Genomic DNA, 17731 nt, shown 5'->3' with positions numbered 1-17731 from the left:
ATTTCTTATTTTTACTACAACCATCTATAAATTCAATCCAATTATGTGTTTTCCCCTTTTGGTTTTACTTGTATAGTTATAAATTTTTTTTACTGTGATTTAATTTAAAAGTTTTCCCCCTTGAAACCTAACAACCTTATATAATTAAATCAATAAGTATTTGCAATTTCAATATCTACACCGCGTTAGCTTCTTTTACCCTCGATAGTTACAAAAACTCAATAACATATTTCATAAAAAGGGTGACAACAACTAAAACATTCCAAGTTATAGATATTTATTAAAAACTATGTTTAACTTTTGTATTCAATCGTGCCTTGCTGGTTCTTATCAAGGAAGGTTTTTTAATATTTTCAATAGAAAAGTCATCATCAATAAGGCTTTTTTTTTTTTTGTTAGTTTTTTAACTCATATGCAATTTCTAGTCTTTTTTATCTCAAAAATTGAAGATATTAGTTTTATGTCACATCAAATTAAATTATAAGAAACTATAAAACATGTGGCTTTTTTACTATAGCTAATTTGCTATTCACCCTCTCAAATTTTATTGTTGATTTTAATAGTGAAGTTTTTGAAAAAATTCAATTTGATCCTCGAACTTTGCTTTTACATAATTGTGCCCTTTTGAATCCAAATTAGAGCCCAATTTAATATTTTTTAAAGGGTGAGGTTTGAATTGATAGAAAGAGGGCTTATGTGAAAAACACAAGTACAATATGTTTAAAAAGTTTATTTTAGTCTCCCATCTTTTTAAGCTATTAGGTAATTGAATACTATAATTTTTAAACATTATATTTTGGTACCATGCTTTATTTTAACTTTTTTAGTCCTTTTTTAGTGAAAGGAGGAGAGGGGTCGCCAAATTCCAGCTTATAGAGAAAAAGTTGTCGTTAGCGATGATTTCAACCACTAAAACCAGTTGATTTCTGTGTTAAATAGTTTCATATGATAAAGGGAGTTAAGATTAAGTATTTGTTTTTACCTTGAAAACACCTAAAAAACATATACGAGCTTTGAAAGATTTTTTTGTTTCAGGTTAATTATGGGTTTTGGGGAAGTTTTTTGTGGTTTTGGAGGCTATGAATTGGTTAAAAAAGGTTCAAAAGGTGTTTCCTAAGTATTTCGATCAAAAATGGGTTAAGAATAGATTTTTAGGTTGAAAAAACAAGAGATTTGTTTTTCCTGCCATTGTAGTGGTTGGATTCTATGCAATTATAGACAGCGCATTATCCACCTCATTAACTTGAAAAAAATAAAGGCCCTCATGCACGGGTCTGGACTTGCAAGCCCACACGAGGCTTTTCTTTGTCAGCCACGTGCTAGACCTGGCTTACAATTAATTGGGTTAACCCTTCAAGCCAGGTTAACCCATCAAATCTGGGATTCGCGTTGAAAGTTTGATAACTAAATAGAAAAAAAAATTGACAAGTTAACCCAAAATTAACTGGTTTAACCCGTCAAACTAGGGATACGTGTCATGAAATTTTAATAATTAAATAGAAAAAAATTTAACATTAACAAACTAAAATAAACGAAAAAAAATAATTAAAAAGAAAAAATAAAAAATAAAATTTCTTGTTCATTCGTCAAATCAAGTTAACCCGTTAAATCCGGGATCCGTGTTATGAAAATCTGATAACTAAATAAAAATATTAACATTAACAAATTAAATTAAAAAAATCATTAAAAGAAAAAAATCTTTAAAGACATAAAAAATAAAAACTTGATCAACATATCACTGTGGATTGCGAAACACTGAGCTGAGCAGTTTTAGTAAATGTTCTTATAATTCATCAGTTTCTTCGCCTGCAAGGAGCACCTGTATTAACGGTCCCCGTGTTCTTGCTCCCTTATTTGTCGGAGGTAATTACAAATTTATTGACCAGCAAGACGAAGAGCCATCTCCATTGCTAAACTACTACAAGTTGAAGGAATGTAAAGAAAATATAAAGTAAATAGCAGATTCAAAAATGTCAACCAACTCACAGAACATAATTACTGCTATATTCTTTAAATCGGAAGTTACAGGGTGAAGACGAGGAAGCAAAAGCGTTAAATCTCTCAACTATTGTCACAAGCAGTTTAACTTCTCAAATCATACAGTTAGTGTACATACAATACTCCGATTGCTTTTTGTGTAATGAACTGGGGACTTGCACGAACCCACCACTATAACTGGATAAAGAATTACTAAGAAACTAATAAAAAAGGCTATGGAAGCAACTGCAGAAGGCCAAAAAACCCTACAAATTTTCCAAAAGCAAGCAGAAAAAATAATGGACTTCATTAACACGGGGAAGGCATGCGATTTGGCAAGGTTGAAGACTTCTTCTGAAGCTTCCCTTTCAGCTGTCTGATCTTTGCATCTACCCTTGCTGTGAACCCAATCTTGGTTTCTTGTCTTGCCTTGGATCGTTCCCTTCTCCACATGTGTTGATCCTTAACATCCTTCTTATAGTACTTGATTTCTTGGATGATATGATGATCCATCGGATTGAAACATCTTTGGAATGATATGTGAGCAAGGTAGGGCAGAATACATGCAACTGTTACCAAGAGGATGGTACACCAGTAGATAGGTGCTGGACCAAGAGCTTCAACTAAAATTTTGTGGGCATCCTCTGAATAATATGGAGGCAACATCCCATAAAGTAATAGAAACAAGTACCAAGTGGCGACGCTTCCCCAGACAAAGAGGTGTTGTATCCATGTAAAGTGGCTCATTGTGAGCGCAATCTGGCAGTTTACAGCACTGATTATGCAAGAGAACATAGTAGCACCCATGGCAGCCATATCAGCAGTTTGGCCTTCAGCGCGGAATGCTTGGTTATAAAAGATCATGATATTGAGGATGAAAATGACGAGAGAGGTATAGAGACCGTTACCCATCCACCCAAGTATTCTATACCAATCAAAAAACAAATTTTTAGGCCCTTGCTGATACAATGCTGGGAACTGCAGAATGATGAAATAACATTATTATCATGGCAGAGAGATAACTGGTAAATGGGGAAAGTTGCATAAAAATAGCCAAGTGATTAATGGGACTAACCTGTAAGCAGACCTCAGAAGACACATCTTGTTCAAAAACTCCGAGTGAAATGACAGGCAATGAGGTAAGAATGACATTGAACAATAGCATGTACCAGTCATTGTAAACTGATTGCCCGGAAAAGGCTGTGAATGCCTCAAAGTAGAAAAGGGTAAGGCCGAATGCTATATTTTTGTAGAAAAAATAGCAAATCTGAAAGCAAAAGAACCCATTTAATGAAACAACAAAAAAGAGATCAACTACGCATGCGGAGCACACATGTCTGTGCAGTGGATACAAAAATACAAATGATAAAGGGAAATATGAGATAGTCTCTTGATTATTACCATCTGAGCAATTCTCTTGTAGCACCAGTGTCCATGGACTACTAAAAGTCTTTCAAGAAACCGAAACTGGGAAATAGAAAAATCACTTGCCATCACAGCCTGTAAATCCATTAGAAAACTCATAAGATTCACTGGAATTTTAAGAAGCATGCATGTATAAGTAAAACTTGATGCTCTGTTTCTTCACTAGACAACCACAAGAAGTTATGAGAAAGTGGTGAAATTGGAAGGCAGAAAATAAAATAAAAGCTCAGCATAATATTTTGATCTCAGTTCCAATTTAAGACCAAAGATGGAAGACAAGTACTGTGTCACACGTTTCCAACCCAATTTCAAAATCTGCAAGACATGAAATTTGGAATCTGCAAAAAGAAAAGTTACAGGCACTGCCCAGAAACAGCCGGAAATAACAGATCGCAAACATAGAATGTCTCTAAGTTTTCTTCTCAGAGAAAAAGGCAATATCATTTTGTAGATGCTGCATGCCAAAGGAATCAGTTGGACATGTTACCAACCTGCATGCCTTCCACCCCACTGATACCAACTCCAATGTCAGCTTCTTGAATCATCCCAACATCGTTTGCACCATCACCTATCGCTAATGTGGTTTTTCCGGTTCCTTCCTTTACTAATCTTGTTACCTATATCAGCAGATTGAATAAATTAAAACACAACAAAGAGATGTATATTTCTTTGTAAAGGCATTGTCAGTTTGATGATTCAAGACAAGAAAATACAATCTGGAAGAAAGTCCACTGATTAAGGTAAAGAATTCATACTAGTGCCTTCTGCTTGGGAGATACACGACAACATATGACAGATGCACAGACAACAGCCAACGCTAAGAACTGATGCTTCATATCATCCTCTAGAGCATAGGATAGGGTTTTTCCATCAATAATTAATGCAAATGCAGCATGCGGATCCTTTTCCAGCTTGACCATTTGAGAGGCATTGGTGATTTGCATCAAAATGTTCTCTTTCACAGCCTGTGTGATGATGAATTGCAAAAATCTCAGGCATCAAAGGAAATCAAATCCCTAAAAGGAAAATGCTGTACTCTTTCACCTAGTATCTCACCAGCTTTAATTCCTGGGCTACTGCATCTGAGTTCATTACAGTTATGAAGATCTGCTTCATGCCCTGACGGAGTAAACTACATGAAAATCTGCATCATGCACAAGCAGAAATTTATAGCTTCTGAAATAAAGTAAACATAGATTACAAAGAAACTTGTATGTAGAATCGTAAGAGGCAAACCCTATGTTGATTGCAGTTTCCATCTTATCCCCTGTCAAAACCCAAATCTTGAGACCAGCTTGTGCAAGTTTGTCTATGCACTGGGGCACCTTGAGAGAAAAAAGAACGGAAATAAGCAGAAACAAAACAAAAAGGAACATCTTAATTATGTCTCTAAGACAATCTTATCATGTACCCCTTTTTGCAATTTGTCCTCCACGGCAGTAGCACCAACAAGAATCAGATCCTTTTCCATCATATCTGCAACTCGCTCAAGCATTGCTTCTCTGTCAGCACTAATAGAAGTTTTGGCTTTGACAAACTCATTGTTCCATGCTGAATACTCGGACTCATCAAGCTTTTTATAAGCAAGTGCCAATGTACGCAATCCAACTTCTCCGTAGTCATTCAAATGCTTAGCAGTAGTTGTTTCATACATTCTTCCATTCTTTGATAATCTATCAAATATTATACTGCATAATTCAAGCAGGAGAAGGCATTACAATGCATTAAATTACTTCTTTTTTGCCCTAAATTTCCTATTAAGGCCACAGGAGAAGGTTCTGGATGCTTTAACAATCGATTGCTAAAGATTAGAATAGACCAAGTAAGAGACAGTTGCAGGCCTAACCTATCAGCACCTTTGCACAGGAGTAGAATTTGACCATCCTCATCCCGCACGATGACAGACATTCGCTTCCTTTTGCTTGTAAATTCCAACAAATTGAGAATTTTGAACTCTCTGCAAGATTCCCAGGATACATTTAAGATGTTAAGATACCTTTTTATTAAAGTGATGGGAAAAAGGCATATATAAACAGGGAATAATTTGCAACCTCACCTTTCAATCAATTGCCCTGGTTGTGCATATTTTTCACGAATAAACACACTTGATTGAGTTCGTTTACAAAATTCAAAACCAAATTCTCTTGCTGCAGCAAGAAAGGCCGCTTCGTCAGGTGACTCTGCTTCATATGTAAACATACCAGTCTCTTCATTCAGCTCAGGAACAGCTGTCTGACAAATTGCTAGTATCCTGAAAAATAGCAAAATGACCTCTGTATTGGGCTCTTTCAACCAATTTCCATTCATGAGCTTGTTGTCCTCAAAACTAAATCCCTTTATTGCTGGCTTCTGATCATTTTCGCCTTTAGAAGTAATAACACTCTCAAGTTCAATTTCTGGACCTCCTCTGCTATCCTCCCATGAATCATGTGCACTTTTTCTATACCTCGAACCATTAGTTATTTGTGTATCCTGCTCCTCAAGATCCATAGCCATCTGTTTTGCTGCAGCAAGTTCAACTTCACTTGAACGTACACCATATACAGTACCAGCAATGGAACATTTCAGAAAATCCATCTGATTACAGGTCAAGGTGCCAGTTTTATCAGAGAGGATCGTGTCAACCTGACCTAACTCCTCGTTTAAGTTTGATGTTCGTGCTTGAGCGGTATTGCCGGATTCTTCATCATACATCTGTATGTCTTGGTTAATGAACCTTGCTTGAAACACCTTCACAATCTCAATTGAGACATAGAGAGAAATGGGTATTAAATACCCATAAAGGATGAGGGCAGTGACGAGGTGAGCTAGTCCTGACTTGCTGGGCTGATCAGGGTCATAGAGACTATCATTATCAGGATTCCTGGGTTGCATGTACCACCAGTCTGGCATTTGAAGCTTTATCTTCACAGCAAAGCCAATTGAGCTAATGGATGAAATCAGTAAAAGAAGGCTGAGAAGGATGTATATAATTTTGTCCATTTTTTTCTCTATTTTGCTCCTTTTTGAAGGAGACTTTGTTGAGTTCTGCATGACTTTGCTATCAAAACCAGTGAAAATCACAACTCCATACACATAAGCTGTATTCCTGAGCTTTGAATCTCTAAGAAGAATCTGACTAGGATCAAGAGGATAAACCTGTCGTTCGTACTCAAAATTACCAACAAACGTGTAAAGACTGGGGTTTGGATCTTCACACTTTATTATTCCTGTAAAGTTCTTGAAAGCCTCATCATCCTCCAAAGGCAAGGTTACCTCCAACGATCTCTTAACCTTCAAGTTTGTCTCACCATCTAAGTTCATAGTCTCCACATAGGATACCCCATCATCATAACTTGCTGACAATAGAAGCAAATCTGCTGGGAAAAACTGGTCTTTTTCCACTTTCACCACATCACCAACCTGAATCTTCTGCCATGGCTTATAACCAAAAACCCCATCCCCTTTATGAACACTAGCTTTCCGACTATTAACCTTCATATCCTGCGCAAACCTATGCCAATCTTCTAGAGCTTCTTTTAACATACTAATACCGACAACAAAAGCCAATGGTGCAATCATGCTCACAGGAGAGAATGGGGCAACAGCTGTAAGTGAAAGACCTGCGGCCACTAGGAAGTAGAAATTAGCAACCCGATGGAACTGCTCGAACAGAGCCTTGGGCAAGAATGTGACTATATTATACTTGGTGGTAGATATATAATTTGAACAATATTTCAAGGGTTTTTTCAGGTGCCTATCAGGTCGGTTGCAATGAACAATTCTGGAGAACCCAGGCCCTGACAATGGATGTGGCCCCTCGTTGTTGTTGGCATTTGGCCTTAAGCAAGAGAATGGGTGGAGATGGCTCCGCCGGAGCCTTGCTCTTATCCTTCCCCGTGTCATCTCTTAAAACTTGATCTCAAAAACACTTATAGTTGATTCAATATACCAGGAGGAACAGCCCCCAAAATCTTTATTAAATGCAGATACCAAATGGTCTTTGCTCATAGGCAATCCCTTCTTCTAAGGCCTAATTTAACAAACAAAGTATAGGAAATCAGCTGCAAAGCAGATGCATTGGACAACTTGCAACAGTACATAACATCATTGTTATAACTCAGCTCCAATATAAAAGAATCAAACTTCATTCGTTAGAATTCAAAAACACCACATCCCATAAAGGGCATTCATATTCAAATATGGATTCGTCAAATATTTTATCCCCAGACTTCGCAAATTTGAAACCCCAAAGAAAATGAATGAATATTCACACAAACATAAGGATACACATAAGAACTAATCCACATTCATTTAAAGCTAGGAAATTTACAGAAGATCTAAAAAATTGACCACAAACACTCAAAAAAGAGAACAATTATTAGGAAATCTTCCAGCTAAAAAAGAACAATCTTTGACACAGGCACAACCTTAAACTCCACAAGAAACGAAAACCAAAAACAAAAAGAGAAGTCAATGATCTTCTAGAACGTCACTGAAAGAAAAGGCCAATAAACAAGAAACAAGGAAATCAAGAACTCCAAAAGGAAAATAAAAAAAGGGGTACCTGGAATCAGGAGGCAGGTCCGTCTTTAGCAAAAATGACATTGACCCATTTGAGCAGGTGCACAAGCAAACCTGGAGCTAAATAGTTGCAGATCAAGAAAGAAGGGGAGAGAGTGTTAAGAGGTAGAGAAAAGAAAGGTTGTTTAAGAGAGAGGAAGAATAATTTGTTGTTTCTATCAAATAAGAAAGAGAGAAAAGGAAAGGAAAATAGGCTCTCCTTTGGAAAATCAGGAAGAACAAACCAATAAATTCAGGTTTCAGGGACAGAGCAGCTACTTCTCTCTCTTTTCTCTTTTCTCTTTTTTTTTTTTTTCTCAGGAAACGAATCAGTAATCACTTGTATTAATTTAATTTTCTCTGGTTTTTTAATTGCTGGTTTATTTATTTTAGGAAGGGACAGAAATTAATGTTTGGTTTATTATTAATTATTATTATTATAGGGTATTAAAAAATGACCTGGCAATGCAAACGCGGGGGAGAGAGAGGGGGGGGGGAGTCTTTTGAACCTGGGGACCCACTATTTCCAAGGTGGCAAGTCCTCAAAATTGCAGCCGTCTTCTTCTTCTTGGCAGTAGAGCAGGGGTCAAATGGCAGTAAAAAAAAAAAAAAAGCTAGAAATGTTTCGTTCATGTTTGACAAATGGACAAACTCCTTTATTAAAATGAACCGGCAATTTTAATTTCAAGTTTATTATAAGCCATTTTCATTCATTTTTATTTTTTATTATTATTAATATAAATGTTTGAATTAATTTACACACATCTCGATTAATTTTATAAATTTTCAATTTAATAATTATATAAATCTATAATAATTTTAAAAAAATTCAAACTTATAATTATTAAAAAAAATTAAAAATTTAACCAGGTAAATTACAAAAAAATTTTTTTATTTTTTATTTTTCAAAATTTTTTTTTTTTTTTTTTTGCTAAAATTGAGAATGTTTTGATGTGCTGTGATTTTTAAAAAATCATTTGCATGTATTTCCAAAAATTAAATCAGTACATTTATCTCAACTTGCAGTTTAGTGAAGATAATTTTAAGAGATTATTACTGATTTTAATTTCGATGCTTCCATAATAATAATAATAATAATAATGCATCTTCTCCGGACACACTCAAATTTTATACAATTTGCACGTGAATTAAAACTTTTAAAAAAATACTTTTTTTTTTCTTTATCAGCTTATTAAAATTATGTTTGCCGTTTTATGATGGCATTATAGTGCCACAAAATATTGGTGTCATCTCCTTCCTTTTAAAATTGTCTGCCTCGTCCCTGTGAAAAAACAACAAGTCATTTAGTGGATTGCTAAAAATTATCATGTTAAGCAAATATAATTTGATAGAATATCCTAAAATGTTTAATCACATTTCAAATAAAGAAATAATAGTTATATTAAAAAATTAATTATTGAAAGGTTAAATTAAAACGCATAAAATTTTTTAATATTTAAAAGATCATGACACGATATTAGATATTATATTTAATTATGTTAATCAGTTCACAAACATAGAGACACGTTACATATTTTAAATAGACCCATCACAAAATCCAAAGCAAAGGCATTAAAAAAAATATTGTGCAAGATGGAATCAATCCACCCTTATATAGGACATAAAGTTTTGACAACAACGCTGCTAATTTTGTATTAGTTTTAGCTAGTTTTATTTTGTAATTTTTTCATATATTTTGTGGATTCCTAACTAGTTTTGGATTTCTTGTTATGTGTGAAAATATTAATTATTTCCTTTAAATACTAGGATTTTTTATTTTTATTTATTTCCTTGTTAAAAGAGGGAAAAACCTGCATAGAAAACAAAGAAATTTAAGCCAACTTAGAAAACACATGTGGTGGCAAAGTTACATTGTTGTGTAAGGAGAATAATTCAACAACTTAATTGTATTTTTTAATATTGGAAGGATACCAAGGGGCGGTAAAGAAAAGCATTAAAAATAACATCTTTTTCCTTCCAAAAAAATAATAACTACAAGGTTGAGATCAGAATCTTGTTCTAACTTGAATACCTAAAGGGTGACCAACTTTTCTTTTAATTCCTATGATTATTAGGCAACATTATAAACTATAAATAAGTTTTGTATTAGATCTACAATGTTTTTTTCTTCTTCTTCTCTTTTCATTGCAAAACAAAACTTAGTCTTATGAGCTTTAATTTTATTTTGTTAACTACAACTCAAAGCTTATTTGAGCTTAATTAATACTTTATTTTCAGCTAGGATTCAAGATTTGTTTGAATTAGGGTTTGAGCTTTACTAGTAAAGTTTTTATAAGTGGGTCAATTCAACCCATAAGAATAGATTCATCAGAGTTAATTTCTCCAAACTATTTAAACACATGTAAAGCCTAAATTTCAGCACCTTTGATGAATAATATTTATAAACTTTTCAGTTTAACATGTAAGAAAAGTTTTTGTGATTTTTTGGTTTTTAGATGAAGTAAATCTGACTTATCAAAGATTAACTAACTTTATAGCGTCATTCGACTTTATTTCAATAATGCTGGTGCTTAATGCAAGTTTCTATTGTGCAACACAACTATCAAACCTCTTTTGACTTTTTAAAATCATATCTCAATCTTAATTATGGGTTATGTGATCACGTGATCATGAGGTTCATGTAACTTGAACTTCAAATATAAAACAAACAGTTTTATTGAATTAATAATAACTTAAATTGTTTAATTTATCTAATGCTGTTTTAATTATAATTATGATTTACACTTGGACTAGCTTATTAGAAACCAAATAGTTCACAACATTAAGAATTATTGGTAGGAAATAAAATTATGGTGATTAATCAAGTATGAATTAATTATAAAAAAAAGTTTCTGACATTGAAAATTAGAGTGTAATTAATACAAGAGACTATAATTATAGACCTAAAAAATTAAGTAGAGACTTTAATATTGCATAAATTTCTAAAAATTATCCTAAAATAAAAAATGTGATATTTTTCAGAGAGAAGAGTGATATCTTAAGATATTAAGTTTTCTTATATAAAAAAAAAAGTTTTGTTTTGGATTTTTTTAAAATAGGATGTAATATTGCAATACAAATAGAGAAAAGAAAAAAAGAGAAAAAGCTAACACTTAAGTATATTAATTTTGCTCTCCTAAAAAAAAATATGATCTTTAATATAGTGATGCGGGTCACAACCCAACTTTGAAGGGTTAATCAAACCCTGGAAGAAAAAATTGATCTTAAGGTAATTATAACATTAAATAATATTAAATTGTCTAACAAAATCCATAAAACTCTCAAAAAAATTTAAAATCATCATTTTTACTATATGTATTTTCATCTATGATACCTAACAATTTATTCATCCATTATAGTGTAGTTTATTTTTAAAAAAAAATATTGTATATTTTAAATTATTTTACAAAGTATATATTTTGAATTTTAATTTAATAAAATCTCTATCTTTAGAATAAAAAATACCACATGTTTTTTTTTACGAGATGGAAAAATCTATACAAATAAAAAAAAATCATATACAAAAGATCTAAGTAATTGATAGGAGCAATTATGTGATTTACTTGCCATACAAGTGATTAATAAAATCATTATATTAGCAATAACAAAAAAAACAAAAAATATGATATTTTTATTGTGCACTACCTCATAAAATACTATTCATTACAATAATATATTTTTTAATCTATGTTTTTTTTTTTTAAAAAAAATCATCATTACAAAATATTATTGTTACAATGGTCTTTTTTTTCTTCTTCTTCTTCTTTTAAATAGTTTTTTATTTTATCCTCTAAAATCTGATTTATTAGAGATTGGATTTCATAATTTATTATAATTTTCTTTCTATATGGTTATATCTGTCTCATAATCCATGTCATAGGTTTGGCGAGTTAATTTAGTTGACTCAATTTTTTTTGTCTTTTTTTTTAATTGATATTTTTTTTTCAGTTTCATTCTTCAATATTGAATTAATTATGAATTAGACTTTATCGTTTGTTTTATTTTATTTTATTTTCTATAAGGTTATCTCAGTTTCATAACCCAAGTCATGGGTTTTGCGAGCTAACTCGAGTAGACTCATGCTGTTTTATTGTGTCCTTTTTTTATTTTTTATTTTTCAATTTCATTATTCAACAATGAATTTATTAGAAACTTGTTAAATTGTTTTTTTATAAGGTTATCACAGTCTCATGACTAGAGTTATAAGCTTGGTAGATTAACCCAGAGTAATTTAAGTTTTTTTTTAGTTTGCTTTCAATGAGGTTATCTTAATCTCATGACCCAAGTCATAGGTTTGGTTGATTAACCTGAGTTAAATCGAGTTGTTTTTTGTATCCCTTTTTAAAATTGATTTTCTTTTAATTTCTTCCTTCAACATTGAGTTGATTGAGAATTAGATTTCATACTTTATTTTTATTTATTTTATATAGAGTTATCATGCCTCATAACTCAAGTTGTCTTAAATATTTTTTTTAAATGATGTTGTCTTGAGTTTTTTTAAGTTAAACTATTTTTTTATTAATTATTCTAGTTATTTTTGAACTTATAAAGTTGATCGTGGCACATTGAACCAACTACTACACAGTTACTGAAAAAACATTAGTTACTCTAAGATATTTTTTTTTATGTTAAAAAAAAGACCTGACCGCAGAATACCATACATGATAGTAAGATTAATTACTATGGTATAATTTATTAAGAATAGCTGGCATGGGATAGTTTAAAAGAAGAAGAAAAATAGAAATTGAAGCTTGACAGATCATCAGGACCCCGTCTTTCTGAACTTGGTATCCAGAGATGCATGCATGTATACTGTACAGCACAGCATGATTTTTGCTGGTCAAATGAAATTAGAATTTGGATAACATGTCAGGATTGTACATTAAGAAAACATAATAATAATTCAATATATCAGATGGTTGCCATGAATTAAGGAAACGTGGGGTGGGTCCTACATTAAGGTCCCCCACAATTTATTTGACCTATTGACCACCTCCATGCATCTTCCGAGCCATGGCTCGATCACAGGGTTCCGGGTTGGCCACCAATAGACTCAGAGTGTGTTTGGCATTGCGATAGCGGTTGTGGTTTAAAAAAAAGTTGTTTTACAAAAAGTACTTTTAGTTGAGGTTGGTTTGAAAAAATAGGTGTTTGATTAAAATTGTGGTTGAAATTGAGGTTTAAAAAAAGTAGTTCTAATGTGTTTGGTTAAGAATGCTTTTGAAATTGTGGTTATAAAATAATTTTAAAAAATATATATTAATATTGATGGTTTTTAATTTAAATATTATGGATTTAACTATTGCTATTACATCATGAAATAAATGACACTTTATATAAAAAAAAAATTATTTTAACAAAAAACTATCTACAATTTCATTACGTACAAAATTCATCCGACAAGAACTACAAAATTAGGTAAAATATTATCAAGAATAAAATTAAGATTACATTATGATAAATTTAATTCACCTTAAATTAATTAAAAAAAAACAAAAAAAAAATTGTTTTTCACGTAAATAATACGAGTGAAATTAATTACCTACATAGGTAAAAAAAAAAAAAAAAAAACTGTTTTGTGAACAGTGGAGCATGATCCACTGTTCACAACAGTAGCCTGAGTTTGGACGCGCAAAAAGCAGGCAGGAGCTACTTCTTCTTTTCTCGCGTTTTAAACGCAGCTGCACGTGGAACCCAGTAAACAGTAACACGCGTTTATTAATTACCAAACGGCTTGTTGATTGAAATCGCAGGAAACGTGGAAGCCACCACATTAGCAAACGGTTTCTCAATCTAAACTAGAAATGGGTTATTGAGTTATTAATTACCAAACGGCTTGTTGATTGAAATCGCAGGAAACGTGAAAGCCACCACGTTACCAAACGGTTTCTCAATCTAAACTAGAAACGAGTTATTGAGTTTAGGATGGACCTATCAAATTAATAATAGTGACCACCTTTGGAGACCCTCGGAGGCATATGTGTTAGAAGAAACTTCGTAAGATCTGTTTGAATAATAATAAAAAAAAAAACTTAAGAAATTCGTGCATGCACAAAAGTAGATGCTCATTTCAAAAAAATTCAGGATCATTATTTCAAAAATTGCCTAACTAGATTTGGCCTGTCTTATGCAGCATGTATTAGGGATGAGAAAAAAACCGAAAAACTAAAAAAATAAAAAAAATAATTGAAAAAACTGAACCGGTAAAAAAAACCAATTGAACCGGTTAAAATATTTAGAAAAATATTCGGTTCGGTTCGATTTCCGGTTTTGACGTGCCTAAACCGGCCAACCCAAACCGAACCGACCGGTTCGGTTTGGGAATTGAAAAAAAACCAAGCGGTCCAAGCCGCAAGCCGCCTCCTCCCATTACTTTCCCTTTAAACAACCCTAGCAGACTATTTATTTGCTTTCCCTTTTACACAACCGCCCTCTCCCCTCCAACCCTTTCAATTTTCATTCACACTTCACAGACACACCCGCCCCTTTCAATCACCCCTACTCCCATTAACAACCGCCTGCTCTTCACTAGTCAACAAGCTTAGGCTATTCTCGGTCGACCATTCTTCGAATCTCGAAAGAAACTGTCGTGCGTGTGAGGTGGTGAAATTGTTGCTGCTTCAAGATCTTCTTCAATCTATTGCTTCTATCAAAGCCGATTACATCACTTAGGTAATCTTGTCATGTAATTACAGATTTAATTAATTGTTGCTTGTTGATTTTATATTGTTTTTTTTTTTTTTATCTATTTTGATGTGTTAATTATTTTAAACAATGTAAAAATGAAGGTGGACGAAAGAATACCATTTGGAAAGGAAATTGGAATCGTTGTCCTTGTCACAGATTCTCAAAAGACGATCAATCGCAAACAATATGTCCTCATTTTTTTCTCCCTTCTTTTTTTTCTCACTAGTAGATTGGAATTTGGAGCTACCAATAAAAGTTTGTATTTGAAGTTAGCTTTTTGAAAATTGACCCTATTATTTACTGTAAGCTTTGAGATATAGCATGATTATGAATTGGTTTATATGAGTTGAAACATAGTCGGACAAAGATGGATTAGCCGATTGTTGGGAAAATAGCTTTCAAATCTCTTTGAAAAATGTCTGAATGGTGGGTTGATGATGCGACATAACAGACCTGATTTGAAGGAAATCTTTGAGATATTGCATGATTATGAATTAGTTTATAGGAATTTGCTTGATTGATTTTTTTCTTTTTACAAGGGAATCTAATTCAAATACATTTTTTTCATCTACTTTTTAAGTTTAAATCTTAGAATTAATATCCAAAAAATTTCATCCCAGCTGATGTTTTTTTCCTTACAACAAGGAGTGGCTAGCTTGTGTGTTATAAGGACCAGAGACTAATTACCCGTATCGGAGGACAATGGTTTTTGTTTATATATATTTTTTAAATATATATTTATCATGAAGAAATATAAAATTAATATTTTTTTTATGATTTTAATGTATTAATAAATGTTTTTTCAAGTAGAAAATATTTTTTAAAAATAATTTACACTCCCAGATCTTCGAGTCAAGGTGAAGGTTTATACTAATGACATCCTTAAGTTCACATGCATGGTTAAGCCAACCATGAACAAAAATAAAGAAAATAAAAGAAAAGTTGAAAATGTAATTAAGTTCACATGATTATCTTTTGATTTGTATGCTCATTGATTAGTAATTGTTAATTATTAAGAAAAAATGTCGTCTGCTTAGTGTTGCATATAGGTCATATGCATAGTCAACTGCTAAAAATCACGATGGAAAACCCTTTCGTTTACGTTCTGTTCTATTCTATTTAATTTAATTTAATTTTATCTAATCTAATTTCAAATCTAATCTAAAATCTCCCTCACAAACCTTAGAGAATCCTACCTACTTTCCACCTTTGCTTGCCAAAATATAATTTAATCTTAACAAAAAACTATATCTTAAAATCTTGATGGCTTACTGTGTTGCTATTCAACTAAGAAATTGACTCAAGTGGCTTGGTGATATATAGTGGGGACATTCTATTGTAGACATGCAGCTTGTTGCCTTGTTCTACTTTCTTCTATAATCTATTTGAGAAAAATGTTGTTTATTTCTTCTAGACACTTTAGTCTTCCAAATTTCAGTAGTAACCAGCAAGCATAGAGGTTATGTATTAGGAAGATGAACTATCTTTTTATTTGCAATGGCTGTTAAACTCTCTTTCTGTGTGTCTCTGTCTCGTGTGTGTGTGCACATATGCACCTGTAGTTCTTGCTTCTCTCCAGTTCCTTTTGTTTGCAAGTTATTGTTGCTAGAGTAAGTGCAACTAGTTCTTTCCTCTACAAGTCGGGTTTGGTAAGATTGATTATAAAGAAAAAGGTATTGGTAATGCACAATTTTGATTTTAGTGCCGATGTTAAGTGTGGCTTGTTTTATGATGGATAATTATGTTGGCAATATTGGGCCTCATGAATGATAATGCTAGTTTATTTCCGGTCTTAATAAGCTATACTACTGCTGGATTTGTGCTCTTTATTTATATGGCAAATTCTTATTCAAATCTTTGATATTTATCGCTAATGAAACTTCAATCTTGCCTCAGGTTGTCTACGAAGTCAAAATTCCTCCTACAAGTATACAATATTGTTTTATTATAATGTTATTTGTTGTTTTTTTTAAGCCCTTTGAAGGCATTGGTTTGTAATTTGGATTAATTTGGAATTTAACTTATTAATGTGTGATTGTGTATTATTTAAATTTTTTTAAAGCAGGAGAAAAAACTTAGGAAGATAAAAAATATATTGAACATAAGATTGATAATAACAACTTAATATAAATGAATATTTAGTGGCAACAAAATTAAATATACTTTGGATTTTTTAAAGAAAATTAGATATTATTAACATTAATTATAAGCCCATCAGAAATTCATTAAAAGCCCATTATGAAGCCCATTACAAAGCTAGAAAAATAACCATAGGTTTTTTCGGTTTTGGACCTCAAAAACTGGACCCAAATCGAACCAAAACCAGTCGGTTTGGACCGGTTCTGGTTTGGTTTTGGTCCCTTTTTTTATGCTTTCCGGTTTGGTTGTTTTTTAAAGATAAAAACTGAACCGAACAAAAAATGATCACCCCTAGTATGTATATACTTTTCCCCCATAAAATCATTGTTTAGAAGGACATTTTAAAAATAAATAAAACTTTTGAAAGTATACAAATTAGATAAAAAAAAAATAGCTCAAGTCAACCTAAGATAGCATGATAGATATTTAACTTGGGTAATAAACGGCAAGATAACCTTGATTAAACTGCAAAACTAATGACCCATGCTATGACATTAAAAAATTAAAGAAAGCCATAAAGCTAATTTTTTAAAAAGAAATAATATTGAACGATGAGATAAAAAAAGAAATAAACCAAAAAAAATATGTCGACCCGTGTTAACTTTTCAAACTCATGATTAGGTTATTAGGCTGGAAGTACTGTATATGGAAAAATTGCAAAACATAATCCTTGGCAAATCAAATATTGAAGATGAAATTTAAAAAGTTTTATGGAAAAGGATTAAAAAAAAATTAACAATTAGAAGAATCAGGATAAAAATCAAATAAAAAATAAATTAGTCAGCAATAAGATTTTTTCGATTGAAGGCTAAAATCGAAAAGAAAAAAACTTTAATAAAAGGATAAAAAAACCCCAAAATAATAAGGTTTAAATTGAAAAAAAAAAACACCATAAATTTGGACCGAGGAAGGAAATTGAAAACCAATACAAATTGCAAAAAAGGATTAAAAAAATTGAAAT

General features: G+C 32.0%; 1 protein-coding gene and 1 long non-coding RNA gene across 2 annotated transcripts; one reads left to right on the top strand and one right to left on the bottom strand.

Annotated features, from left to right (window-relative positions):
* Positions 1-1982: 1982 nt before the first annotated feature.
* LOC118040927 (probable phospholipid-transporting ATPase 4) lies at positions 1983-8286 on the bottom strand. Its single transcript, XM_035048007.2, has 11 exons — positions 7949-8286; positions 5459-7414; positions 5249-5359; positions 4814-5090; positions 4639-4727; positions 4459-4546; positions 4158-4367; positions 3894-4019; positions 3379-3477; positions 3053-3244; positions 1983-2955 (listed from the first exon to the last, which is right to left on the bottom strand). The coding sequence occupies exons 2-11, from the start codon at positions 7285-7287 to the stop codon at positions 2287-2289; spliced, it is 3690 nt and encodes a 1229-aa protein (XP_034903898.1). The 5' UTR covers positions 7288-7414; positions 7949-8286; the 3' UTR covers positions 1983-2286.
* Positions 8287-14365: 6079 nt separating this feature from the next.
* On the top strand, positions 14366-16676 carry LOC140956020 (uncharacterized). The gene is made up of 2 exons (XR_012170959.1): positions 14366-14616; positions 16528-16676. It is a non-coding gene; the product is annotated as an uncharacterized lncRNA (long non-coding RNA).
* The last annotated feature ends 1055 nt before the right edge of the window (positions 16677-17731 follow it).

The sequence above is a fragment of the Populus alba genome, chromosome 1, assembly GCF_005239225.2.
Source record: "Populus alba chromosome 1, ASM523922v2, whole genome shotgun sequence".
Classification (NCBI taxonomy): Eukaryota; Viridiplantae; Streptophyta; class Magnoliopsida; order Malpighiales; family Salicaceae; genus Populus; species Populus alba.
Note: the sequence above shows the minus strand (reverse complement) of the source record. Positions and strands in the feature narration are given on the sequence as shown.